The sequence below is a fragment of the Alternaria viburni genome (genome assembly GCF_023758015.1).
Source record: "Alternaria viburni strain BMP 2772 chromosome Unknown scaffold_9, whole genome shotgun sequence".
Lineage (NCBI taxonomy): Eukaryota > Fungi > Ascomycota > Dothideomycetes > Pleosporales > Pleosporaceae > Alternaria > Alternaria viburni.
The window spans coordinates 357,508-385,061 of record NW_026055778.1 but is presented as its reverse complement, the minus strand read 5'-3'; the positions used below and the strand labels follow the sequence as shown (position 1 = coordinate 385,061).

Genomic DNA, 27,554 nt, shown 5'->3' with positions numbered 1-27,554 from the left:
AGGGGTAGGGGCATACATGTAGACCTTTAGGGTAAAGGGTCAAGGGGAGGTTTACGAGTTGAAGGTTTAAATGTCTTACTTTCTCATTCTGTTGTTTCGCGATTCCGCGGTCTTTTCTGCACAAGCATTATTATATACCCTGTCTACGCTCCTGCACCTGGCATAACACGCAGTCGAGTATTATCTAGACACTTCTATCTCATCTCTTATGAAAGCAAAAAGTTAAACAATCTATTTTGATCTTGGGCAAGGCCCTTAGCTGACAGTTGACTTCATCACTATATTACGTCTAGCATATACCAATCTGTATACTCGCCCCCAAATTCTTCTTCTCGGTTGCCTGGTCGTTGTTGTATGTGTTGGCATCTCGGCTCACTCGGAGTGAGCACTAACGACGCGCATCGATCCCCAGCCCCGGTAAAAGCTCTGGTCTAGGACGAGACATGTAAGCTTTAAATGACATCATGTTCAATGCTGAATTCACCCCAGAGCTATTTGACTACGTGAACAGAAAAGCTCCTACATCCTTATCTCAGTACACAGCCGAGAACACGTTCTGTGCCGGTCACCTCAAACCAGACAGTTGAGAGTCGTTGATCCCGTAACAGAAGACTTCGCCTTATAGTTAATCTCGTAGAGCTTATGCCCGAATTATTTCCCAAAGAGGAGTAGCACGTCCGATCACGTCTGGACAAACACCCTCTACATCACTGACGCATATCCAAAAGCCATCTCCAAGGCGATCTCGGCATCACCGATCAACAGCCCAAACACAGACCCACGGCACAGTTCAATAAGCGGCGAAGTTCACGCAGGGGATCGCTGTGCCACAAAGACCTCTTGCATGGCCCGACTGTGCCGTACGCGTTACCGCACCCGCGGATCGAGCCAAGAGAATGTGCCACAAGGATAGTCAGGGATATGTTAGCCTTGATAACAATGAACGGCAAAAAGGGGATACGCAGCCACACATGATATCACCGTGGCGGAGACAGGAACAAGTTGCATACAGCAATTTGTCAAGGTGAAACTTCCTCGATATACATACATGCAACTTCAGCGCCCATGCCATGAACCTATCGCTAACAATGCAACACAAAACAATGACTAAACCGCTCAAAACATACCAATACAGATACCCGCATCCATATCACGACCGCACGAAGCGAGTCTATACAGAATTAACCCATCATCAGCCGTTGAACAGTTGCGACAAGCGAAGACCTACTTCTTCGCAGCATTAACAACCTCTTCACTCAACTCCCACTCCGGAGTCCAGTGCACATACTGCGTCATCGCCACAGCAAGCAGCCACTCCGTCTTGACAATGCGCGGAACCATGTTTTCACGCTTAGCCAACTCGCGGAATTTAGTCCAGTTGGTAAACTCCTTCTTGTCGGCGTCGGAGATGAGGTACAACACGTCTCCCTCGTCTTCAACCTGGTTCTGACTGACCTCCTTGTCAGCGAGGTCGAGTTTACGTTTTGATGCGGAGAAGACGGTTGTCGGCCTGCCCTTCCAGAGCACACATTTTCCGCCGTTGACTTCGACAATGTCTTTGTAGGTTTCGAAGCCGCCGCCGACTTTCTCTGTGCAGAATACGGTCCAGCCTTTGAGGAGGCGCTGCTTGTTCTGCTTGGCGCGCGAGAGGGCTTCGGAGAGCCGGAAGTTGTTGGCCTCTTCGAAGTCTCTAGCTTGGAGGAGGTGCTTTTCTGCCGGGGGGAGCTTGTTGTTCTTCAGCGCGAAGTCGAGGTAGCTGGTTGATACGAGGGTGGGGGCGCAGGCTAGGGCTGCGATGAACTTCTTCGTTCGGACGGGTTGCGGGGCGCAGACTAGGTCCACCTTCTTGAAGTCGTCGGTGATGAAGAGGCCAAGCTCTCGAAGGCGCGCTTTGTCTTTTGATTCCTTCTCGGGGTTGTTGGCCCATCGCTCGTCCTTGGAGATTAGCATGCGGAACTTGATGGGCGCAAGCTTCTCCTTCTTTGCTCGCTTGTTCTTTGCTGGGATCTCTGTGGCTTCGTCTTCTGTCTCGTCGTCATCGTTGACTTCATCGATGGAGCGTTTGCTTGAAACTGATTCACGGCCGCCCTTTGCTTGCTTCGTTCCCTCATCGATCTCATCTTCTGCCCTTCGTCGTCCACCGTGAATGACACCACCCTTGCGCTTCATCTCCTTCTCGAACTGTGCAATGTCTGGCGCAGCGTCGTGCATTTTTGCCAATGCGCGGTCTTTGGCCCCCCGACTGCCAGGCGTCTGGTTCTCTTTGCCATCGGTACGCCGAGGTGGCAGCGGTGTTTGTGCATTGCCTCCGGATTTCGCCCGCTTAGGCTTCTCAGCAGGCGGACTGCGAGGTGCTGGAGGCTCACTTTGCCGCGGTGGTACGCTCGATGCTGGCACGTCATGGGTCTGCGGTGCTGCTTTGGCGGCTTTTGTGGGCTTGACTTGCTTTGAGAAGAAGATCTTCTCAGTAGCCTCGCGATCGATTTCTGTCTGACCCAACACCTCTCCAAGGTTGGTCCGGGCTGGGAAGAATGTGTAACGGCCCTCAGTCAGCGGCATTTCCCTGCACTTGGCATAGCTGTCTTCCAGCCAGAGATGATTGACAATGTTCACGCCCCACTCCGCCGCAGCCTCGCACTTCTCGCTGTTCTTGTGCGCAGCGATGAGATGTGTGTTGTCCTGCTTGAAAGTCTTTGTGAACTCTGCACCCGTAGCCTTGATCAAGTTTTCCAGGTATATGCGGGCCTCGCCAGTATAACTGGATATGCTGACTTTGTACTTGTTGAAGCCCGGAATACCTTCCCGTGGCCGCGGATAGTGCATCATCCGCTGCATGGGGTTTGTCCAGATGCCGTGTGTGATGAGATAGTACAACCAGCCCAGGTTTCCGACGTCTTTTCGCGCTTGCGATGCCTTAACATAGTCTGGGCCTTCTCGGTAGTTGCAAACATACATGTCTGCATCATCGATTTTTGAGGTTACACTGCCGCCTCCGGCCTTGATCATGCCCGTTATGATATTCCTGAGCTTGGTGCTGATGTTCAGATCTTCGCCAAGCTTGACACGCTTTCCGTCGAAGGCCTTGATCGCGCGGGGCGCCTCGAGGTGAGGCGGCGGCGGTACGGGATCGTTTTGAGGGTCTGGTGTGGCTGCGTCTCGAATGTGCTGACTCACTCGTGTAGGAGGAATGGCGCCTGGTTCCATGTCGGCGAGGATCTCGGGATCGGGGAGTGTATACGGTCGCTCTGATATTCTACGGCCAACTTTGAGGCAGTCATCGAACCTGTGTGGTGTTAGACGAATCCAACTGCCACGCCCTCAACTCAAACCTACCAGTGGGGCAACACGATTGACAACTGCAGTCGTTTACTAATAGCGAGCTGACACCGTGGTTCGCTCACATCCAGTGCAATGAGATGTGTCACGAATTTCGAGAGGCTCGGTGCGAATTGCCCGCCCAATGCCAGTACACCACCCTCGATCGCTTCCTTGTCTCCGCTCGGTATGTCCCCACAGCAGATAACTACTTCGCTCATGAAGAGTGCGGGATCGGGACTGTATGTTCGCGGGTTCTTGGCCTTGTTGGACTGGAGCGACGCGTCTATCCATGTTGGCTTGACCACATGTAACATGAGATCGAGGGCGCGGTAGTAGTCGGGGAAGTCGGCCGTCTCCGAGACAATGTAGCTGATTTCCTCCAGGTTGTCTATGCGGCCTTTGGTTACATTGAAAGGTACGATTGTTCCGCGAGCGCCTGTGATTGCACCTTCGATCTGTGCTGTCGGTTAGCAATACTTCTAAATTGATCAGACGCGTCGCATACCTGGCGCATGCGCTCTTCTGAGAGGCCATTGGGATATATCGTGAAATTGAGCTCCTCGAACAGACCCTGCGAGCCCTCCAGCATGGTGGTGTCTTCCATGGCTGCGACTGAGGGTGTCGTGTTGTATGTGCGGACTGTGGTCGCTGTCGATGTCGGATTCGAAGGCGCGATGCGACACGGCTACACGCGAACTTTGGAGGCACGAACGCGTCAAGGCCCACGTGACGCCCCACCAAAATACTTCGACGCTGGATCCGTCATGACGGCGAAGTCCTGTCCAGACTAGTGTCTTTTTGCAGTCCGAAAGAAGCGCGCGTTTTCGCAATGTCCATTCGGAATGATCCTCAAGCGCGAGTATCTCTTTGGCACTTCTATGTGGAGGTTCTGTGGGGAGAACAGAAGCCGTGATGGACCTCGGCATTCCCCAGATTGCGCCGGCTGCTAATCACGACACCTAGAAGCATAGGCGCCTTTCTGTGATCTAAGCGTATCATTCCGTTCTACCATCTCGCTGAACACGTACAACATTTATAACATTTTGACCTGCATATACTTGTTGTCCGAATCCTCCGATCATCCGATCATCCGGTCATCCGTCATCTCATTATATCTCGGCCGCAGTCAACAGGAACATGTCTTCAAAGCACTTTCGTATAGATGAGCACAAGTTAGAAGCATCACATATCCGTGGCTTCCCACGCTCCACATCGACGAAGCAGGAAGAAGTCCTACATCTCGCCGTCAAGCAATACACACCTCTCGACAACACGAGCCCGAAACCTGGAGACATCACCATCATCGCAGCGCATGCGAATGGATTCCCGAAAGAGCTGTACGAGCCACTATGGGATGAGCTCCTGAAGAGATGTCAGCAAAATGGGTTTGGCATCAGAGGAATTTGGATAGCAGATGTCGTGCACCAAGGCATGAGCAGCGTTCTGAACGAAGATAAGCTAGGCAATGACCGTATGTACATGCCTTCAATTGCGCGATTGATACGCTAACTCTACGTAGCGGCATGGCTTGATCATAGCAGAGATCTACTTCATATGGTAAACATCTTCCGCGACCAGATGCCTCGCCCGATAATCGGCGTAGGCCATAGCATGGGCGGCTGCCAACTCGCCAACCTCGCATTGCTGCATCCACGTCTCCTCGAGACACTAATCCTCATCGACCCCGTCATCCAAGGCAAAGTCTCACTAAACGGCAACGTCGGACCAGCCGCCGCATCATCACGACGACGCGAGCGCTGGCCCTCACGCGAAGAAGCAGCCAAGAGTTTCGGCAAGAGCAAGTTCTACCAAACGTGGGATCCACGAGTCCTTGATCTCTGGGTGCAGTACGGTTTACGAGACGCACCCACAAAGTTGTTTCCCGACGCGAAGAAGCCCGAGGTAACTCTGACGACGACCAAGCACCAGGAAGTAATGACTTTCCTACGCCCAAACTTCACCGCAAGACCAGGAGACAAGGAACCGTCATCTGCGGAATTCACGTTGAGCAACCCGAAATTGAACCGGAGGACGCATGCCGATATCACGCCGACTACTGAACCCCAGACGCCCTTCTACCGGGGCGAGAGCACCATCGTCTTCAACCAGCTACCATCAATCCGGCCATCGGTATTCTACATTTTCGGCCAACACTCTTTCCTCACTGATGATGCCGTCATCGAGGATAAAATGCGTCTGACTGGGTCCGGTGTTGGCGGCAGTGGCGGACGCGCTGAAGGACGAGTAGCGAATGTCACGGTGCAAGATGCTGGGCATCTGATTCCGATGGAGAAGGTGGAGGAGAGTGCGGATCATATTAGCAAATGGGTCGGCCAGGAGATGAAGAGGTATTGGGATTGGGAACGCAAGACGGAGGAGGAATGGGATGGGAAGCAAGGCGTGGATAGGAGTGTGTTGCCTGAACGGTTTGTCGAGGAGTTGAACGCTTTGATTAAGCCGAGGGAGAAGAAGCCGTCGAAGCTCTGAATCTTAGACTGGTTGAGATGCAATTGGCGAGATGCCTTCAGAATCCATCTGTCTGGCCCATGTATTGTGGATATTTGCATGGATAAACTTTCCCTAGCACTTTCACATCAATTCTACCGACACCTCATACCCCAACACTCATACATCTTCAATCTTTCTTACTCTCCCCCCTCTCCGGATAATAACCCCCCGCAAATTCCAGACTCGCCCCCTCCCACCTCTCCGTCTTGACCTCCTTCCACGCACTCCACGGCCACCACCCCTCCCTCACCCATATTCTCGCCTCAATCGTCGCAATAAAACTCTCCCTACAAAAGTTCGCCCGATGCCCATCAGGAAACGGACTCGCAAGACCAAACCAACCCGGCTCCTTCGGCGCATGCGCCTTAAGTTCCAATTTGTGAGTGTAATTCGACACGGATAGCGAGAAAGTGCGGGTGTCCCAGTCATTCGTGGCGCTCATGAAGGGGCTGAGGAGGTTGAGATAGGAGACTGAGAAGGGCGGTACAAAGTCCAGATTGAGGGATGGAGACCGGTATCCAAGCATATATGCGGTGTTGTACATAATCTTCCCGCCCGCGAGACAGATGCCGCGTTTTTCTTCGTTGTCCCAGGCTTGCACCCACATGTGTGCGTCCGGGAAGCTGTTCGCCCAGTTCTTCTCTTGGTGGATCGTCGCACGGCTTTTTCTGTCCTGTGCTGGGAAGGCATCGCCTAGAGCGGGTATGTCGAGGGTGAATGTAGCGGGGGAGCAGAGAGAATGCACGTGCCAGTGGAGTGGGAAGGGGAGGTGCACCATCCAACCTTCGGGTGTGCTCTTGTCTTTTCTCCATGGCATGTAGTCCTCCTCGCATTGCGCTTCGAGCGACCAACTCCCGTCTTCGGCTGCGAACTTGTAGCTTGTGCGACCGTTGCTCTCGGTGCTCATGACGCCCATGCCTGGGACGCGCAGGTCGAATGCTTTGGTCTTCTCATTGGTGGTCACGCGCTCGATGTTGTCGACGACGTGTTCTCGCTGGAATATCGGGTGGCCAGATGAAGGGTAGTATGTAAATGAGACCACGTGCTGCCTCGATGGGGCGCCAGGAACGGAGGATATGATCAGAGCGATGTGCGAGCCAGATGCGAGGTCGAATTTGGAGTAGTAGCCTTCGAATTGCGAGGATGGGTGGGGAGCGAAATGCTCCATGATGTGTTACGCCTAGATTTGAATCCTAGAAGAGTGGGTATAGGGATTTTTCGCCCTTCAAGTTGTTGGTTGTTTGTGTTGATGAGTTGGCGTGAGAAGTGATGTTGTTAGGTTGGTTACTCATGACGTATGCAAATATTCGGGTTGGCAACTTGAATCCAAGCCATCACATATTTGGGCAGATTTATGATGCACATGTTCTGGCGACAGATTACTCATATAGACCACCTTAGCGTATTGCCATTTCAACACGTTTAAATACGCCAACTATCAGACTCAAATATGTGTACCAACAACCACAAAGTTCTCGCAGCTTCCCTTGCCACAATGAATGAGAGGCACAAAGCTTTTCCTTTGCGTCTCAAGCGGGGTAATTTCAAGGCTAATTTACTCTATAGTAAGATTCCGCTCAGGTTCTCTAGGACTTTGGGACCCCAGACAATGTCGCTTGGGCAGTGTCCGTTTGTGTTGGTTGTGCTACTCGCGAAAAGCTCTTCGCTTCGAACGTCAAGCACCGTAGCAGCGACGTGGCAGATTCTCCAACGCTCATGATATCTCCTGATCTGGAAAGCTCGTTGTGGTATACGTGGACACCATGTCTACAACCGTTAGTGTATCAGAAGGTAAAGTGTATTGCACGGAGACATACACCTTATCAAAGGTCGACTATGTTCAGCAAAACCTCGAGGGATCGTATGCTCATATGTATCGAAACATGTTGTTCTTCACGCTTCTCTTCATTGACGCTGGCTTGCCATCCTCATATTCGATCCCAGCCTCTCCTCCCTCGCTGTCATGTCCTTGCAGCTTTGCCATCACCTCGGCATCGAGCTCAGCTTGTGTCTTTTTCTTAGGCTTTATTTCATCGGAAAGCTTGGTATCGACCTTTTTAGTATCGCCTTTCACTGGAGTGGAGGTGTTGGAGCTCGCATCGGAATAATTTCTGTTGTAGGTGACTGAAGGTAAAGTTTGTCGGCAGGACGCTCTTGAGGAAGACGTGGTGAAAGAAAGAAAGAACGGGTATGCGCCCCGTGATTTGCCGTATAGATACCATCGTAGCGGAATATGTGGCCAAGGGGGGGTGTAGTGAAATCGTAGCAATAGGACTATGGGAAGATGGAGATGATGGATTTACGTCACTGTGACCGCGGTCGTCTGGCGCACGTGAAAGTCTGGTGCCTGCGCCGCGACTGCATCGTGTGGATCGCTCTGATGACTTCGCTTCAGAGGAGAAGCGCGCATTAATATCACTAACCGCTAGTCTCAACTCCAGGTCGTTCTGCAAGCTATCCGGACTTCGCTTTGCTGTTCCCACGCGGTGCTTGCGACTGCCAAGACGCTAGTGGCTGCAGCCCATTTTCAGTTTCGCGATCGAGGATACCATCGCTCACGACACGCGCGCTGACCCACGATACCCCCCGGAAGCCATCCAATATGGTCGTCACATCTTCCTGGTCCAACGTCGAGGACGAGGTCTTGAAGGCCGCCATCAGCAAGTATGGGCTGAACCAGTGGTCGCGATGCGCCTCGCTGCTGTCCAAGAAGAGCGCGAAGCAATGCAAGTCGCGCTGGACCAACTGGATCGACCCCGCTATCCGGAAGACGGACTGGTCGAGAGAGGAGGATGAGAAGCTCTTGACCATGGCCAAACTGCTCCCCACCCAATGGAGGACCATTGCGCCTATTGTTGGACGAACAGTACGCTGTCGCGAATATCCCTTTTTTTCTAGTACCATGCTAACTTTCCACAGGCTACTCAATGTCTCGAGCGCTACCAAAAGCTGTTGGACGAACAAGAAGCGAGGGAGTCTGGCGATCTTGGACTGGCGGGTCCGGAGGGTGGAGATTCAGCCGCTCCTTCAGCAGACGACGTACGTCGTCTTCGCCCCGGAGAAGTCGACGCCTACGCCGAGAGCCGACCTGCGAGACCCGATGCGGTCGATATCGACGAGGAAGACAAGGAGATGCTGTCAGAGGCGCGTGCGCGTCTGGCAAACGTCAGCGGTAAAAAGGCCAAGCGGAAGGCCCGCGAGCGCCAACTTGAGGAATCAAGAAGGCTTGCCTTGCTTCAGAAGCGAAGAGAGCTGAAAGCTGCCGGTATCAACATCAAGATTACTCCGAAGAAGGGCAACCACATCGACTACAACGCCGACGTACCGCTCGAGAAGGAAGTCCCCGCCGGCTTCTTCGACACCACAGAAGAAATCGACCGCAACGAACAACAACGAGAGGCCTTCGATCCGCGAAAGCAACAGCTTGCGAACAAGAGGAAGATGGAATCGCAGGAAGACGGAGGAGGTGACAGGAAGAAGAAGAAGGATGAGAAGTCAGGAGGTCTTGCAGCGTCGTATGCTAAGGCCGCACAAGCGCAGAGGATACGGGAAGCAGAACAGAGCAGCAAGCGACGCGGTCTCGTGCTTCCAGCGCCGCAAGTCGGAGAGGCCGAGTTGGAAGATATTGTCAAGATGGGAACGACTGGACAGCGCGCAATTACTGCGGGCAGCAGCGACAACATCGCAACACAGGGCCTGATCGGGAACTACTCGAACGTGATTGGCAACACACCCATTCGCACGCCCATGGCTCCCAAGGAGGAGGACTACGTCGCAAACGAAGTGCGGAATGCCCGGATGCGAACAGAGACCCAATCTGCTCTGTTAGGTGGGGACAACCCAGATCTCGTAGACGACGAAGCACCCGCCTCGCTATCAGGACCCGCTTCACGACACCAGATTGTGACACCAAACCCCATGGCAACACCTTTCCGGCAAGCCAATGGCGGAGCTGGAGAAACACCCATGCGCCAGGGACCGGGAGCGACACCTATGCGAACACCGCGCGATACCCTACGCCTCAACGGAGAGGAGAGTGGCATGCAACTCATTGGCCAAACACCCCGCGATATCAAGTTAAGGGAGCAAGCAAAGCGGCAAGACCTGAAGAGCAGGCTTGCTGCGCTGCCGAAACCCAAAGAAGAGAGCTGGGAATTTGAGCTTCCCGAAGAGCAGGCAGATCACATGGAAGTCGAAGTCAGCGAAGAAGACGCTGCTGAACGCGACCGTAAAATTCGTGAAGCACGCGAAGCCCAGGAAGCCGCAGACTTCGGCAGGCAAAGTCAAGTCGTGCAGAAGTTCCTTCCAAGGCCATCGCTCGTCGACATTGATGTCATGATGAAGCGCGCGTTGGACCTCTCTGACCCTGTCGAACGCGAAGTCGAAATCGAGATGGCCAAGCTCATCGCGAACGACGTCCAGAAGTTCGGCGATGGCCGAGTAACTGGTTCAGTAACACGTCTCGATTCCATGACCGATGATGCTCTCCGAAATGCGAAGATGGAGCTTGCCCTTGAGCTTGCGATGACCTCAGACAAGGACAAGAAGGCCTTCCACGCCGAACTCGACAGTTCTTGGATCACGCTTCACGGTTCCGCAATGCTGCCCGGCATCGCAGGCTACGAGGAAGACGAGATCGACGAACACCAACTGCTCGTTGAAGCCTTCGACAACGCACAAGAGTCCATCATTGAAGCTGCGGAACGTGCGAACAAGATCGAGAAGCGATTAACTACACATCACGCCGGATACATCAAACGATCAAATCTACTACGAGAGAAGATCAGCGGCGCATTCTCAGCACTCGAGCGTGCCAGAGATGATTTGAACACTGCGAGAACGGCACAGTACAGCGAGCAAGATGGCATCGCACGCAGACTGGAGAGCCTGCGCGAGGAAGTTCAGTTCGTTACTAAGAGGGAGAGGGAAGCACAGGAGCTGTACAGGAAGCGAAAGGAGGAGTTGGACAACTTGCAACAGCCTGTCAATGGCGTACACTAAGCGGTTTTGTGGGCAGACACTTTGGTCTAAGCCTGTGTTTTGATATGATTAGGGGAATGGCGGAGGGTTGGTATGCATTGGCGTGGCGTTGGAAATTGCACGGCAGATACATATTTTTTGAGACTGCTTTTGGAGAGTGAATGTCAATACTATGATACACCTCAACTGAAGTGTTACTCGTGATTATGTAAATCGTGCTGATCTATCGACGGAGATACCAAACTCACAACTACTAAACGGTTCGTGGCGTCAGGTACCAAGAATCTTATTTCTTTGACTTGCACCCAATATTTAAGCTCTGCTCTAAGGGTATACATACATCATGCTACATTCTGCAAGCACGTTGCCCGACATGCCCGCTAGTACCTGTACCTAATATCCGAAAATGCGAGGCTGCCCATGGTCTCGCCATTGACAGCTCACAAGCTTTGAGCTAACACCGCATGAAGGCCCAACGCTCCCAACTCTCAGAGCCTCACTTGCATACTTCGCACGAGCGTCACAACAACAGATGCAAATGCGAAAATCGTAAAGTTAGATATCAATGTTGAAAGAAAAGATTTGATCGTATTGCATAATGTCTGCCGTGGTAAAGTACCCCCCAGTCCAATCCAGTCCATTGGGGTATAAGAAAGAAGCAAACCAAGCCAATGTCCATGTCGAAGAGATGACACGTACAAAGAGAACGCCTTTGACACGTCACCGTGAGTACCCAATCTAATCGAAAAAGCAAGACCCATCCACACACGCACACAACGATGCGTGGTGATGGGAAGATAAAAAAACGCCCCATTAAACAGTTCAGTCATAAACATGTTCAAGCATAACCCAATCAACAAGCGCCAGCAACAACAAGTCGTATGCGTCTAGCACTTCCCGTCCAACACCTCAAAGATGCCGACAACATGCACCTCACTCGCGCCGCGACCCATGCTCGGTCTCGGCTCGAGGACGTCGAGTTCGGTTTCGAACAAGTGCTTCTCCTCTTCCATTTCGAACTCGTACACGCTGGGCTTGCGGCGCACGGCGAGGAGTTGGCGGATGGAGGAGCCGGAGGAGCGGTGGCTGTGCGGCGATGAGTTGCGCGTCAGCGGCGATGTGGTGCTGGAGGTGAAGATGGAGGAGGGCGATGCCGAGCGCAGAGAGTTGCGGGTGGGGCTGAAGGCGGTCTTGAGGCGGCGGAGGGAGCCGGATGTGCTGCGCAGGGGGGTGAAGGATTGGAAGCGGTTGGTGCGGCTTGGGGAAGGCATTTTGAGTGGTGTTGAGGTGGTGGTTGTTACGTCGGAGTTGAGGTTGGTGGAATTGCCTTTCTCAGTCGACGGTTGCTATGATGTAGCTTCCCGGTATTGTTTGAGCGAATAGAGACGCGGAGTGTTTGTCGGAGTCCGATTGCAAATGAAGGATGTTTCGAATAGAAAGTTCCAGCTGTCCTTACGAAGGAGGTAATGTAAGGAATGGAAGTTCGTAGGGATGTGATAGGACAACGAGTGTTGGGTCCTTGTCGATCGGCTTGCGAATCAGAAAAGGTGGAAGTGGAAGTGCAAAGGGGAGATCAACTCTGTTCAAAGGGTATATATGAATGTAGATTGGGAGATACAGTAGTGCGGTGGTCAAAGACACTCGCGCACAGTCTGAAAAGCGAAGGTAAGTTAAAAGGAGGAGGAGTCGGGAGATGGAATGAAGAAGGAAAACTTATTCCTGTAGTTTTAGTCGAGAAAAACAGGCGGACGATGGCGCATCCTTAAGCATGCGTGTCGCATGTTGGCACTTCTCTGTGCCAGTGCGTGTTACGTCCCAGAAGCTAAAACCCTGGAAGGTGGGACATGGGACTGCTGCAGCGGACATCCCTGTCAGGAACGCGTGAATTGAGGGGTCGAGCCTCGTTTGATCACCCGTCTGGAAACAAGCGAGCGGGAGTCGTCGACTGGCGGCCCATTGGGAGTGCCGCATAATGATTGCATGGCTTCATTTCAGAGAGCAGCCTGCAATCGATAAGAGATTAGGTAGCAGTGGGTAGTCGGGGGATCATCCTCATTACACTGTGGAGCTTCGTCATTTTGTCGACTTTGTTGGTGGCTTCACACGAGATTGTGAGGGCTGCCCGGTGCTATTCTTACGTCGGCGAACTGCTAGTGGCCATGTTTTTGTTGACATGGACGTTGGTGGTGTTGCTTTTGCGCCCGACACGACGCGTTCTGGCTGCTTGTTGTCATCATCGCCCGGTGCTCTGCATCGTCTCGCCAGGGAGGTGTCCACCATCACGTCCAAGCCATAAACTTGTTGAACAGGCACGATGATCGGAGGGCTTTCCGCTCGCCCATGAACCTGGAGCCGGTGACGAGCCGCTCCCAGTTCGGCCGCTTCAGACGTGAATCACCCTGGCTGTTGTTTCTTGCTTGCAGCCCGCCAGCCCATAAGTAGGCATTACCCAGCACTTGAAGCTCGCAGTGTCTCCATGCTCAACCGGCCTGTCTCGAGACCGGGTGCTGCGTGTGTGATGCGAGAATCTGCGACAGGCGTGCGTATCCTGATGCGGCATGGCGCGGTTCGCCCAGCTGTCTAACGGCAGACCAGCGTTTCAGACGCATCGGACGTTCAACAAATGCAGACGCGGTTGTGATGCTCCCGTGTGATGCTACAGTGTGGTGTGTCAACGCTGGAACTTGTGGGTGGCGAGCCAAAGATAGGTATGCATTGTGCTCACTGTTGGTGACGTGAGGGTGTCTGGTACACACCACACTTGAACGCACGTCAGGTAAGAGCTCATCGGCGAGGAGCAGATCAACGTTTCAGGTCTGCATGCAACATTCATCGAGGTGCGGGGCGATCGTATATCACAGTGCGCTATAATCGCGTGGTCCTTGTCGGGTCTAGAAGAGACGGAAGAAGCTCATAACCAGCTGTAAGCAAGGGACTGGTTATTATGCCTTCCAATGCCGACCGACGGAAGGTACAATTAGCGTCTGTCACCTGCGTGTGTTCATGCTGTCGGGTTATTCTTTGGACCATGGTACGGTTGGCTTGGACGAAGAGACTATTGTATGTGTGTTCACGATGCACGTTGAGTAGCGTACCGGACATCTCGTGCGCTATCCTGTGAACTAATACAAACGGCTCTCGTATGCCCCGTGTAGGAGTCGACGGAGCGATGAGAATGCGCACCATTGGGAAAGATATGAAGCTTCGTGATAGTAATATCTAAGGTGATTTGATCAATCGCTCAACGCCGACGCTATGCAATGCCAAAAGTTAACTCCACCGCCATTACACCATTACAGGCCGTATCCCCATCCCCAACCGAACCATCAATTCCACATTATGGTTGCGTGTTGGGTTGATGCCGGCCGCTTACGTATCCAATCATTCCAGACGTTCATGCAACAGACTCCGTATCGTACGCCATCCTGAACCATCCCGTTTTGGCTCGACGTGTTGCCGAAGCCATACCAAGCCAGCTTGATCGACGTGATTGACACCTGCTCATGCTTGTCTTTAGCGTTCATATACAAATCTTCTCGGACGCTAGCTGCGCCGCCGCTGAGTGAAACTCCTTCTAATCGATTCGCCCCATGCGGAGTTGTCAAGCACTTCCAAAACATCGGCCGCACTGACTGCGCTATTTGCTCGGCTACGACTATTCGCTTGCCCAGGATCGACTTCGAGAGGACTGGGTGGCCGACTAAGTGCCGAAGCAAACTGCCATTCTTGCTCGCTGCCAGACATGGAGAAGGGTGATGGCTGCGGGCTTCCCCGTGTAGGTGAGCCTGTCGGTGTTTGTTGTATGGAGTTGGTTCTGCTCCGTGTGCGGTCGTAAGGGAAGGCTGGTGGCGAAGTAGACGCGCCAGCAGAGTTGCGAGGGGAAGGTGCGTAGAGATCTTGAGGTGAGAAGAGAGGACTGGGAGGTCCGGAAGATTGAGTTCGCTGGGCATTTGTGATGTCCTCGTCGTCGATGAAGATCTCGGGAACAGTGAACTGAGGGACTGTTGCCATACGTCCTTGCTTCTTCAGGTCCATGGCACGACGGAAGCGCCGTGCCCAGTATAGGGTGTCGAAAAAGCCTTTGACCACGTTACGGCGGACAGCTTCTTCGATTCTTTGAAGGCGCGCACGGCGCCTCAAAAACTCTTCCAGTCTCAAGCTCTTGTTGTCGTTGATGACTTTGTGATGAGCCAGAATCATAAGTAGTGATGAAAACCCAACGCCTCTGTCGGGATCGCTCGACACAAGTACTTCCTCATAGAAAAGATTCATACGTCTTCGTCTGCGACGTATCTCCGCGACTGGTAGCTGGGCGAGACACCGGTTCAGTTTGTCCAGGTCGATCTCCTTGGTTGGTTCACGGCCTGACACAGGAAGATTGGACTCCCTTCCGGGTGCTACCCCACACTCTTCGATCAATCGATTCACAGTGAAGTCGCAGTCATAGATACGCATCTCGAAGATACCGGACAGTTCCTGATATAGTTAGTTTTGTGCTTAAATACGACAATGATGAACTTACACCCAGAAGCCTGGGGAACACTTCTCTCGAGATGTAGCCGGTCCCGTTTGGATCGTACTCAGCCCAGGCTTGTTTGAAGCGACGAATTTCCTCTCGGCTGATGACTGAAAGCCCGCTACTTCGTTGATACACGTAACTGAAACTCTCGTAGATCAACGAGACGAACAAGTTGACGAAGATGTACATGCTCAAGATGTTCCAAGTGATGAAGAGAGCTCGCGCCCACTCGGGACTACCGCAGTCGCTGTCGAAGTATCTTCTGCCCACGGTGCAGTAAGGTTTGTCGACGTTTGCAAAGTCCTCCATGAACTCATTCCAACCCTCGCCACCACTCATCACAAAGAGGAAGACGAGTGCTTTGGGCACTGTCCGAAAGTTGATGTTTCCAGTCTCGCTAGCTCCAAATCTGGTGAGACCAAAAGTTTGCGTGAGGGCGATGGCGTATACCAGGAACAGGACGAACCATGTGGCGAGAAGGTTTGCGATGGATGCGAGACTTGCTGCGGCAGTCTTGAAAAGCTGGTCGAGTTGATTGTTCCGAGGGATGAGCATGAGAGCGATGGAGACAAGGAAGAGCTTGTGCAGCTGGACGAAGGGCCTAACATCGTCTTTCGCTAACACAAGAATCGATGTCACGAAAGTCCCCGCAACAGAGAATATCGAGTATATGTCCCATGCGCTTCTCCGGAAACGGTGCCATGAGCGACCGATGATTCGGATGACTATGTTCGCGATGAAGACGATGGTGAGCGCCAGGAAGATGTAGTCTAGTCATATTAGTATTAGGCCATGGACTCGGTGGAATGGAACTTACCCCTAGCTACCTCCCATGGACCATAGCCTGGGTACCACTCCAAACACAGCAGCAGGAGGTGCAGTATCAAAACGCCGGTAATAAATCTCTGCCATGGTCCGGTCTTGGTGACCGCCCTACGGTAACACCACTCTTCCCAGCTCTCCCGTACCTTGGTAGACGAAGGTCGCTTGGATGGAGCGACTTGACGAAGGAGCTTTCGTAGTTCAAGCCAAGAGCGCTGATCTGTCGTCAAGAAGGCGACACCAGTCTGTTCCGTGTAGTTGCGCATGAAGACGGAAACAAACAGCGTCAACACGAAGACAGCTCCGAGCAAGTTGAAGACAATGAAGTAGACAGAGTTTCCCTGCGATGCTCTGTCTGCTGGCTGTGTGTAAACTCCGGTGATACTCATTGCAGTCCACATGTTGTCTGTCCAGCCTTCTTGGGAAACAATCTGGAACAAGATGAAGAGGGCATCTCCGAAGTTATCGAAGTCGTAATAGGGATTGGCAGCTTGGCGTGGGGCCAAAACCTCCCAGTCGAAAGGCTTGCTGTTGTATTCTCCGACACAGTCTCGGAGACTAGCGCCTCCAGGGAAGTCACCATCGTTGCAGGACTGAAGTTGACCGACGAAGAGGTTCAGACCGTAGATGGCGAATGGAATCAACAGACTCAATGACACGAAAGCAGCCTGGTCATCATTAGCTCTGAAAAAATGGAGGTTGCAAGATGCTTACCGAGAATAGTTTCCACCAACCGCGAACGATGAGCGCGTGAAAGTGGTTACGTGCACTGTCGCTGATGTTGAGCAAACGTAAAGCCCTCAAAGCTTTGAACGCGCCCACGGTTCTAGTGACTTGGCCTTCGTTCAAGAACGATGTGCCAACATTGACCCAAAGAGTGATCAATACGATGCCATCTATGAAGCCCCAAGAGCCGCGGAAGTAGGCGTTGGGAGTCCAAAAGAAACCATCGGCAATCACTTTGATCAGCGCCTCGATGCTGAAGAGCACCGCAAAGCCCATGTCTACCCACACGAACCAGTTCTTGACGCTGAACTCGTGGGTCATGAAGTATTCGCGTTGGTACAGTGGCGTTGTGATACAGGCCAACAGTACCATGGCGATAATTGCAGCATAGATGAATGCCGAGAATGCATACCAGACAGGCACAGATGGGGCAACTCCTTCGATACGGTCACCACCGCGGCCAGGGCCCACGACACGTTGACATAGCTTGCGTATGGGATTGTTTGCTCGGAAGATGAACAGGGAAACGTTGTAGTTGGGGTGGTTTCGTAAATACTCGCGTTGAGCCTTCTTACGCCTCTCGGTAGCTGAGACGACCTCCTTTGCCATGCTTCTCGGGTCAAGATCCTCATATGCGCGGCCGAAGTCGAGAGGAGCGTAGAAAGGGTTGGGCTCCCGGTGTATAATTCGACGCTGGAATCGTTGCCAGATTGTGGACATGGTTCCCGATCCCACTATAGTCTTAGCTGGGCGGATGCCTGGTCGCGGGTCTTCTTCTTGTGGGCTTTCGCTACCGTCTGCCTCGTCGAGAAAGTCACGGACGACCGCATCTTTGAGCAGCATTTCTGTGGCGGCGTGTCCATAGTCGAGTGGATCTCTGCGTCGTGCCTGCCCGAGTTTGAAGATGGATGACAGCGATAGATTACTAGAATGGGTGAGCTGGTATATCAATCACAGGGAAGAGAGTCCAACATACCCAGTGGAGGAAGTGAGACCATCTTCCTTTTGCTGCAAAAACGCTTTGACTTGCTGTAAGCGCTTCTCATCCTCAGACACATCGAAGTTCTCTTGGATGACAGCAATAAACATGTTGAGGACAATGACTAGCCTTTGGTTAGCCTTGCAGTAGATTGAAAGTCGAGTTGTACTTACAATTAGCGAAAATGAACCACATGATACAAAAAGACGCTCCAATCCATGCTGTGCCAAACGGCTTCTGGTATTGGGTAACAGTGTACAGGATACTTGTCCAATCTTCACTGGAAAATATCTGGTACATTCCCAAGAAAGAATTGTAGATGTCGAAGAACGGTACGCGAATCGTCTCGCCATCATCGTCTTCTTCCGGAATTTCGCCGCGGAGCAGCTTTGAGGCGAAGATGGATGCTAGAAAAGTCAAAAGGAACACAAAGAGAATCAAGTTCAATAGACCACCCGCGTTTCCGAACACGACTGTCTGGTATGGCTGTTAGCTCAGGAGTTCCCAATGGCGGAGAGGGTAACCTACGATGAGGTCGCGTGTCATTGGCACAGCCAAGACAACGCGATAGACACGAAGGATCTGGAATATCGACAACCAGGCGTAGGCTTTTCCATTGTGTGCATGCTTGATGGCTGGTATCTGGATGACAGCTGTGATGATGGCGATCATGAGGTCGATGACGTTGCGCCTACTCCTGAAGAAATGCCTCCAGTCCACAACAATTCGTATGAGAATCTCAACGAACAGTATGAAGGTGACGACAATTTCTGCGGCATTGATGAAAAACCGGCGAAAGTCGCTCATGTTGGCGCTTCTCATCATTTGAGCAACAAGGCCAAAGGCTATGACAGCCACCCATACCCATAGAGTCCTGTCGTAGAGACGTTTGAGACTGCTCACGCGCTGTTTCTCGTCGTTCTTCTCTGCATCTTCATCTTTGATCTCCACTCCGGTGAAAGCACTGGTCTTGCTTTCTTCGCGGATGATTTGGAAGGAGGAGGTGATGACAGCGATCAAGAGAGAGATGAGCCACAAACTCAGGATCAACAGCCCTACGATGAAGAAAAGGGCACTGATGAGGTAGTCGGTATCAGCTACCGTGTAGAGCAAGTCGGACCACGTGTTGGACGACATGATGACAAATACAAGCTCAAGAGACTGGAGGATGTTGTCGAAACTTTTCGTGCCTGCAAAAGGGTTGTCGAATTCAACGCAGACTGAGCCCTTTGGACAAAGAAAGCCTTTGCCGTTATCAGGCCCAGGTGGCATGCCCGGAGCAGGTATGTACGTTTGGGGATGATAGCCTTCAATGTCGGCTAAATGGCCACCGCAGAATTGGGCATCATTCGTGAAGTTTGCCTGTCCCTCCGGAGCTAACCACACGCAGTTTCTCCGCAGACTTGATTTGAAACTTTGGACACCGACGATAGAGAAGAGCAGCCAGAAGAATCCGATGAGGAAGGCGACGTTGACCAGCAAAGGCGCAGCCTTCTTCAAACTTCGGAGAATGACGGAGGTTCCGCTGGTGAGGTTCAGAAGACGGATAATTCGCAAACAGCTCAACATGTCGAACACGAGTATGACTCGGCTATTATCAATGTTCCACAATCCTAGGACAAAAGCAATCCAGTACGAGACAACGGCAACAAAGTCGGTTCGATTAAACGAGTGCCTGAGATATGCCCGATGCGCGAGGCGAGTACGTACTTGGTGACGTGCATCGCCTACTCCGATGTCGGTGTGCATCTGTGCAGTAGTGAAGGACCGGAGCACGGAAGGCTGCTGGGGGTCTGGAGCAAAGTCGGTGTTGGTGCCCGTCTTTCGCTGTGAAGGCTGTCGGTGGAGACCCGAAAATAGCTGATTTGCTTTACTCATGACAGCCTCGCGCAAGCCGACCTGGCGGTTGATGGTGCTGTACTCGACCGGATTGATAATGAAACCAGAGACGATGATGCGGACAATGACCTCGAATGTGTATATGATGAAAAGGCCCATGAGAGCCCAGTCGATGCCATTGAAAGTCGAGATTTCTTTGCTGTGCCCAGTGTTATAGACTGCCCTCGTACGCGCATCCACTGCTAGTAAAACCGTCTGAATCACGATAAGAACGAGCAGCAGTGGCTCTGTGACAGGATGCACAAGCAGGTCGCAAAGCCTGATTCTCAATTTGCTGTCAGCAGGAAAAATGCCAAGACTCTTCCCGCGCAAGGGATTTGGTGGATGGTTCCATGATGCGCTTGGCGTCCTTGAGTATACGATCGGTGACGGCGGCTTCTCGAGTGGCGTGGAGGGAACAGGCGAGGTAGGACCGTCATTGGAGTACTCGGGCAGTGGTGGGATGGATAGAGGAGGTGCAAGGCGTCCTTGGTGTATGGTGGATTTCCGTTGGATGGTTCGCTCAGCGACCTGAGAGTCGTTGCTGACATTGACAACACGCTGGGACATGTTCCGCATAATAGTCCCAGCCCTGTGTAGAGGCGACTCGAAATTGCCAGGCGATAACGAGCGCTTCCTTCCTCGTGAGTCGCGCACGTTGCCAGCCTCCACCTGCCCAATGTCGCCGCCATGCCGGGCCGTCGGCGAGGCATCACCAGGGCTGAGAAAGTGCACACTCTGGAAGCTGGATCGCTCGTTGGGAGTGGAAGGAGCTGTAGCTCCGCTTATCGGTTGGAGATTGCGCGCGTCGGTCAAGCGGGCGGTATCGTCGTAGGTGGGGGAGAAGTAGTCGTGGTCTTCCGAGGTAGATCTGTCGACGTATGGTTCGTGCCCATAGGGTGTGTGTGTGTAGGACATGGACGATGCCGGCGTGGGTATTGGCGGCGATGTGTCGCCCTGGAATTCCATGCCCATGCCAAATCCAATGGCCGCCTGGAATGCGCCCGCGTCCAAGGGCGAGCCAGGCTCTTCGTCGTCCACGACCCTTCGGATGCCATTATGCGAAGGGGGCAGATTGGTGTTTATGTGCGGCGGTGCGTATCGCGTAGGGCTGGGCGACACCTCTACAATGGGCGAGTACTGAGAGTCGCGGAAGTGTCCCCCTGTGCCTATCGCGCCGGCCTGTCTGAGCAGATTGCGCCCGCGGTCGCTGAGAGTGCGCCGGTGTTCTTGCGACGCATCTTCTTCGAAGGCGTCGGGTGGGCGATTGAGGTCTTGCAGAGGTATTGATTGGTGGGGGTGACTTCGGCCGTGGTTGGGATCCGGGTAGGACATCGGGACGTCCTGTCTGATATGCGGCGTTCAACCCAGCATCTGAACCAACTAGCTCTCCCAGAATGCTATTGCGCGATCATGCAGGCGTCAGAACAAACGTAAGCGAGTGTCGTAGCGTAGAGAGAGCGTGGCAGCGATGGCGAGAGCGGTAGGTGGCGCGTAGCAGTCCAAAGGGCGCGTGTGGTGTGTTTGGTGGGAAAGAGTTGGTTGAAATGCGGGATGGATGCGGATTCCCAAGCACGGACAAGGGTGTAGTGAGCGACCAGGATGCGCGGCTTAGGCTAGGGCTGAGGGTTAATTTTAGTTTAACGTCTACGGTACTTGTCGTGTTTGGCATGTGTCATCGCTATCCTGTAGACGGTGCCATTACGAAGAACATGAATCTGTTATGCGATTATTTATACGGCATTTGCTCTCCAAGTCAAAGCGAACCACCATACAGCACGAGTAACCAACACCACCCAGGAATCCGAAACTGCTGACGGCTTACCATGCAACGTCTCTGGCCCCTGGCGTGGAATCCTCCGGCAATGAGCCACACTTGGTGGAGCTGTGGCTTGTGCACTTGCGTGAGCCACGCGGCCTTACATCGTCACCTCCTGTCATTATGGCCGTGACGATGATAATTTCGGTGGCTTGGTGGAGCCCCAACCGACGGCCGGTCGAATTGTCTATCTTGTCACGAAAGACCGATACTCTTGGAATGCGCATGTCCTGTAAGACGGGTGCATTAAGGTTTATAGGGAATGGTCTTAGTAAGCGGTCTACATTCATGCCATGCACTTGATATGCCATTGCCATAGTTCTGCCTGCGTAGTACAAGCAAAGCCGCTGTCTGTGTTCTTCGTCATCGTCATGAATATTCTGTCTCTGCCAGATTGCATGTGCAAGGCTGGGCCGATGGCGCCTTACCGCTTTGGGCCTCCCCCGGACTCGCCGACAATCGACGCGCGACATTCATCACTCACATCACCAAAAAGGGACATCGGCACTCGCATCATCGCCCTACCCACGAGCCCGCCGACTCCACGACAGCATTACCCATCGCCATCTCACAACGCGCATTTGCTACCCACCATTTCTGGCCTCTACACCATATCCACACGTAACTCACACGCGTCGCCGCACGCGAGGCACCGCAGCCATGCCGTCTCGAAAACGCGCCGCCGACGAAATGGAGGCCGAGGCGCCTGTTGAAGAGCCCAGCACACTGCAGAAACTGCGCAACATGTGGCAGTTTGCAAATCTGGCCCAGTACATTAGTCTGTTCGGTGACGCGGTCAAAATCGACAAGGACTTTGACATCGAGGTACATGCCCTTTGCGCCTGGCATCCCAGCCCGGCGCGCATATGTTTTACAAGGACCACGAGCTGACACACGTGCAGGAATTGGAATCCGAATGCCTCCAACCACAGCCATCCGACAAACTCGCACAAATTGGCCTAGCGCTGCTGAAGCACGTATCGTCACACAAGGGCTTGACGTAAGACCTGGCCATTGCGCATAGTCTCGACAGTACTGACATGATGGTAGACCCGAAATCTTCGATGAATACACCCGCCGACAGTATGTCGCGAAAGCGCCCGCCCGAAACCCCTTTGGCGAGGAAGAGGAGCCCAACAAGTTCCACGACTTCGACGTCTTCACCAAAATACGCGTCTTGCAACAACTTTCCGTATGGACGCTCAACAACCCGAACACAATACGAGAGAAGATTGGAGCGACGGATAGCGAGCAGACACTATGGGTAAGCATCACTGGGATTGGTGCAGGGCAACGACTAACATGCCACAGCGTATGGAGCCCACGGGCTGGGACTCGCAAGAGCGATCGCTATTCGTTCTCGACGACAACCGCATGTACCGTATGACCGATCCACCACCACCTCCCGAGCCTACGAAAGCCAAGGCCAAATCCAAAGCAAAGCCCAAGAAATCGAGAGGTTCAAGAGCCAGCAAGCGACAAAAGGCGTCCACTCCCGAACCCGAAGAAGCTGAGGAGGAGGAGCAAGCAACTGAAGAGCAACAGCCTCAAGAGATTGAAGACGGTCTCGGCGGCAAGAAGTGGGAGTGCATTTGCGTCACCTTGGAAGACTACCAGGAATACATGAGCAGCATCCGGAAGAGTCGCGATCCAAACGAAAAGGTTCTATACAAACGCCTTCAGGAAGACGTTATGCCTGTCATGGAGGGGCTGGCAGAGGAGCAGGCAAAGAAGCAGGCCCGCAAGATGAAGGAGTTGGAGAACATGCAGAAGCTTGCTACAGCGAAGCGCTCGTCCCGAATCTCGTCGCGACTCGAGAAACAGAAGGAGGTTGAAGAAGCCGAGGCTGCGGAACGTAAGAGGCAGGAAGAACTTGCGATGGCCAAGGCGGAGCAAGAGAAGCAAAAGAAGATGGAGGAGGCACAGGATTCTCGCAGGATGACTCGTGAGCAACGGCTGAAGGAGCGTGAGACGGCAAAGATTCTGAAAGAAGAGGAGCTGCGTAAATTGCACGAGAATGAACAGAAGCTGGCCTCAAACAACGCCAGGCTATCGGAGCGACACCTGAAAGCCATGATGAAGAAGCATGAGAGTGATCTCAAGAGGCTTAACGAGGAGGAAGATTGGTTCTTTGACTGCGAGAAGTGTGGCACTTACGGCTCCAACCTGGTGAGTATTACTGCACATCGACCATGCATTCCGCTGACTTTAGTAGAACGACAACACCCCACAAATATCGTGTGAGAAGTGCAATGTCTGGCAACACATGAAGTGCCATGACATCACAGAAGAACAGGCCGACGATTCGAAGTTTACGTTTGTTTGCACTGCCTGCAAGCGTAAAGAGGGAGAGGCGGACGAGCCGAAACTCCCTTCTCTCAAGCTACGATTGACATCTCAGTCACCACGAAACCAAGCAGAAGCAAATGGCAACGGCCCCTCTATGTCAACGAACTTGTTTGACGCAGTACAACTACCACGACCACAAGCTTTCCAGCCCTCCATGCATCCCGCACAGCCATGGGTCGATGGCCCGAGTCTCTCTCCCCGTGGTCAAGCTCTAGGTCCACCTGGCATACAAAGATCGGAAGCCGCATATGGATCACCCACCAAGGGCGCGAACGGTAGCATGTCATCGCCAATACGATCTCACTTCTCGTCTCCTGGGCACAGAACTGGCAACGGTCCAACATCGTCACCTCCACCGTACAACCTCGAACGGATACCGAGCAGCCCAACAAAAAGCTTCCACATGCCACAGCCACAGCAGAACGGCAGCTCTTTCGGCGGTCCCAACCCCTTCAACTCGAATCCATTCGGCCCACCACAACCCGCAGCACCGTATGTGCGGAGCTTCAGTCGCCCAGCATCAGCAGCAGGCCCAGGCGGCTCACCAGTAAAGCACTCACCAGCCGCCTCCCCCCGTCCAACCAACGGCCTACCACCAAGCTTCAACTTCAACAGCCCGCACTCCTCCTTCCCACCCAGCTCCGCCAACCGCCCCTCCTTCTCCCCGACCAAACACAGTTCGCCCGCGCCCCTCCCAGCAAACATGTCCTCCCCGGCCCCAGCACCAATGCGCATAGCTCCATCACCATCGTCCCAAATGCCCGCGCAGATGCTCCCAGACCCCATTCCCGCGCCCTCAAAACATGACGCCATGCGCCCGGTATCAAGCCATCAAATGTCAGAGACGCCTATCTTCCCACCCGTCAAGAGCCTGGAACCACTTTCCAGTCCGACCATCCTTGATCCGCCCGTCAAGAAGTCAAGTCCGGCGCCGAATAGGATTCTTGACGTAACAAATGGTTCGAACGGATATGATCATGGAAGCAGTCAGTAAGCCTCTGATGCACCCGATGCAATTTCAGGTCGGAGGTTCTGCACTTTCTCTCATGGCCAAAAGGATAGGCCTCTTGTTTCAGCAAGGCTACGTCAACCCTTTACACCCTGTTTCCTTTTGCCTGCTATCCCCTGTTTTTCTTTCAGCAACCGTTGCGGCGTTTTTGGGTATCAAGGGCAACACGTCAACTAGACATTTCATAACAAGTCTGGCTCAGGTCCATCTCTTGCATAATTAGGGTATATGGGGTGGGTGGGGGTTGGGGCATGTCGACGGGACGATGTTTTTCTCTGGCAAGAAAGCATTGGTGTGGGTCATGAAAAGACGGTTGCATGCATGGAGTATTTTTGCTTGGTTTTGAGCGTGGTTTTCTTGCGGCTTGTAGCTTTGTTTGACTCGGGGCGATGGATTGATTGAAAGGCCCTTTTGTATTATTAGATGTACCATCGAGAATGGAAAATTGAGTATATTGTACAGTGAAAATGTCCAGGTCATGTCATGCGTTATGGGGCGGTATGCGAAGGGGTATCTTATGCATCTCCTCACATCGCAAGTGAGATATAGATCCAGTCTTCTCACCAAACTATTCGTCCAGACGATACGACGTATTCGCTATATCAGTTGGGTTATAATAAGGCGTCTTCATGGGACACCAATCGTCGTCGCAGTCGTGTTCATCGCTATCATCATCTTCCTCATCGCCATACAACTCATCCCTCCTCCCGTTCATCTGATTACTGACAATGACCTGCTCGGCCAGTGCCTCAAGGAGCGTGTACCGATCTCCTCCACCATCGTCAACGCCATGCCCAGCACACCCCATCAAGCCCTCATATTCACCCCCAAGTTCATCAATAACCGCACGCATCTGCTCACGGTCAACATATTTCCCCACAGCACCCCAATCAGACCCAGGCCTTTCCCCGTCTACTACAGGAAGACCTTTCCAAGCCTGTCGCAGTATCTGCACACAATAGTGGAAAAACAGATAACACTCCCTCGGTCTACCCTCCCGACTAGAAACAGGAAATCCTACTTTCGACCCGTCAATATCGCGGAGTGGAACTGGCCTACGGGCGTTTGTAAAGGAATTGATATCTTGCATCAGCCCACCCGTCTGTTCGGTCTCTCGGTTCTGCGTGAAGATCTTGAGTTTGTATTCTCTCGGCGTGGTATCTTTCCACAATGCTATTTTGGAGGGGGAGGTGGGGGAGGAGATATCGGGAACGATGGCCATGATACCACTGTCGAAGCGTGCTCCCATGTAATCGGGTAGGAGAAGGCCGTTGAATGAGGAGAAGAGAGAGGGAGAGGAGTCGATGTTGCTGGAACCGAATAGTGCGGTAGCAAGGTCTGGATTGGACTGAGAGGCGAAAACAGGTAGAGCTTCAAACCGCCGATAGCCTCCGTACTCGTAGGTCCCGGAGAATATGTTCCAGAGGTAACTCCAGTACATGCTATTGTCTTTTTCCCTAGGATCCATCAATCCTTGGTCTGCGATGATGGAGTTTCTGAAACCGTGGGGTGCGAAGGTGGCTTCTACGTTGAATCGCGATGGGGGTATGGCAGAAACTGGCATGAGCGACTTCAGTCTGGTGCTCTTTTCAGTCTCGGTTTCTTCAGCTGTAGCAGCACGTCGCTCGTATATTTTTCCTTTCAAATCCCAAGCCATCATGCTCTCCCTGAACAGCCGCGCCTTATCCGTCCTCATGAATTTGACCTTAGACCGGAATTCCTTTCTTTTACGAGCGATACGATGGTCGACTTTTGCTCTCTGGAGCTGGTATAACGATAACTCCCGACCCAAAATGGTGTATTCTGTTGCTTTCTCCCAGTACTTCGCACTGTTCATGTTTTCGTGGTTTAGTTCTTCGCCTAGCGTCTTCATATATCTTCTAGTACACCATACCCGCGTAGTGAGGAAATCTTGCTCGTCTTCAAGGGATATGAGAGTCCTGGACCGTTTTGAACGGGGTGATGTGGACGAAGATTTTGATGGAGACATGACTGCGTACGTGTATATTGTGATGTGGAGAGGTTTCAGCCTTCTAGGAGCTGGACTACGGAGGGTGTACACTTATATTGTGGTAGGCGTATGACTCCCAGGTGATCATGGTGGTTGGTACCGAGAAGAACATGAACTCGAACCGTGGAACAAGCCAACTTTTCTAACTTTCATTTAGTCTTCGTACCATGCAATGTAATTTCCTGTCACTCTTTTGATAATATTCGAGAACTGAGGGCACATGTCATGTTCTCCTAGCTGCGTGACGTCATCTTGTTCACTCTGGGGAGGAAAGAGCCTAGCGCTGGTCAACAACCCTTCTGAGCCTCTTTTCCTTTCTTCGCACGAACAACGACTTGCGCAGCTCTCCCTAGACAGCGATCAACTCCCTGTTTTCCATGATTTCGAATCGAATAGCTTGTCATCGCACGCGAAAAGTGAAAGAACGTCTGACTGCATCTCCTCCTCGCACCTGCCGTCCGGATGTCGCGACGCACCTAGACTTCCCCACCAATCGAGCCACGCTACCTTCGATGAAGGATACGTGCGCTGCAAGAGATATTGGGCATCTAGGGTGCGCTTGAGATGCTATAGTATGGCGTAGCTACGTTCGCCTAGGCATTATTCAGGTATTGCCATGCTTTCGCAACGCCCACA

At 52.7% G+C, this 27,554-nt stretch overlaps 7 protein-coding genes across 7 annotated transcripts; 2 read left to right on the top strand and 5 right to left on the bottom strand.

Annotated features, from left to right (window-relative positions):
* Nucleotides 1-1,224: 1,224 nt before the first annotated feature.
* J4E79_005026 (uncharacterized protein) lies at nucleotides 1,225-3,922 on the bottom strand (the record flags this gene model as incomplete). Its single annotated transcript, XM_049353905.1, has 3 exons — nucleotides 1,225-3,283; nucleotides 3,334-3,773; nucleotides 3,824-3,922. The coding sequence occupies 3 exons, from the start codon at nucleotides 3,920-3,922 to the stop codon at nucleotides 1,225-1,227; spliced, it is 2,598 nt and encodes an 865-aa protein (XP_049211525.1).
* A 533-nt stretch (nucleotides 3,923-4,455) lies between these two features.
* On the top strand, nucleotides 4,456-5,805 carry J4E79_005025 (uncharacterized protein; the record flags this gene model as incomplete). Its single annotated transcript, XM_049353904.1, has 2 exons — nucleotides 4,456-4,789; nucleotides 4,838-5,805. 2 exons carry the CDS (start codon nucleotides 4,456-4,458, stop codon nucleotides 5,803-5,805), a joined length of 1,302 nt encoding a protein of 433 aa, XP_049211524.1.
* A 148-nt stretch (nucleotides 5,806-5,953) lies between these two features.
* J4E79_005024 (uncharacterized protein) lies at nucleotides 5,954-6,994 on the bottom strand (the record flags this gene model as incomplete). Its single annotated transcript, XM_049353903.1, has 1 exon — nucleotides 5,954-6,994. One exon carries the CDS (start codon nucleotides 6,992-6,994, stop codon nucleotides 5,954-5,956), a length of 1,041 nt encoding a protein of 346 aa, XP_049211523.1.
* Nucleotides 6,995-11,693: 4,699 nt separating this feature from the next.
* Nucleotides 11,694-12,077, bottom strand: J4E79_005023 (uncharacterized protein; the record flags this gene model as incomplete). The annotated part of the gene is made up of 1 exon (XM_049353902.1): nucleotides 11,694-12,077. The coding sequence occupies one exon, from the start codon at nucleotides 12,075-12,077 to the stop codon at nucleotides 11,694-11,696; it is 384 nt and encodes a 127-aa protein (XP_049211522.1).
* A 2,272-nt stretch (nucleotides 12,078-14,349) lies between these two features.
* J4E79_005022 (uncharacterized protein) lies at nucleotides 14,350-21,065 on the bottom strand (the record flags this gene model as incomplete). The annotated part of the gene is made up of 7 exons (XM_049353901.1): nucleotides 14,350-15,282; nucleotides 15,329-16,095; nucleotides 16,143-16,815; nucleotides 16,862-17,798; nucleotides 17,850-17,976; nucleotides 18,026-18,329; nucleotides 18,381-21,065. The coding sequence occupies 7 exons, from the start codon at nucleotides 21,063-21,065 to the stop codon at nucleotides 14,350-14,352; spliced, it is 6,426 nt and encodes a 2,141-aa protein (XP_049211521.1).
* A 1,144-nt stretch (nucleotides 21,066-22,209) lies between these two features.
* J4E79_005021 (uncharacterized protein) lies at nucleotides 22,210-24,892 on the top strand (the record flags this gene model as incomplete). Its single annotated transcript, XM_049353900.1, has 5 exons — nucleotides 22,210-22,374; nucleotides 22,452-22,549; nucleotides 22,600-22,813; nucleotides 22,861-23,718; nucleotides 23,765-24,892. 5 exons carry the CDS (start codon nucleotides 22,210-22,212, stop codon nucleotides 24,890-24,892), a joined length of 2,463 nt encoding a protein of 820 aa, XP_049211520.1.
* A 583-nt stretch (nucleotides 24,893-25,475) lies between these two features.
* J4E79_005020 (uncharacterized protein) lies at nucleotides 25,476-26,744 on the bottom strand (the record flags this gene model as incomplete). Its single annotated transcript, XM_049353899.1, has 2 exons — nucleotides 25,476-25,678; nucleotides 25,967-26,744. The coding sequence occupies 2 exons, from the start codon at nucleotides 26,742-26,744 to the stop codon at nucleotides 25,476-25,478; spliced, it is 981 nt and encodes a 326-aa protein (XP_049211519.1).
* Nucleotides 26,745-27,554: the final 810 nt, after the last annotated feature.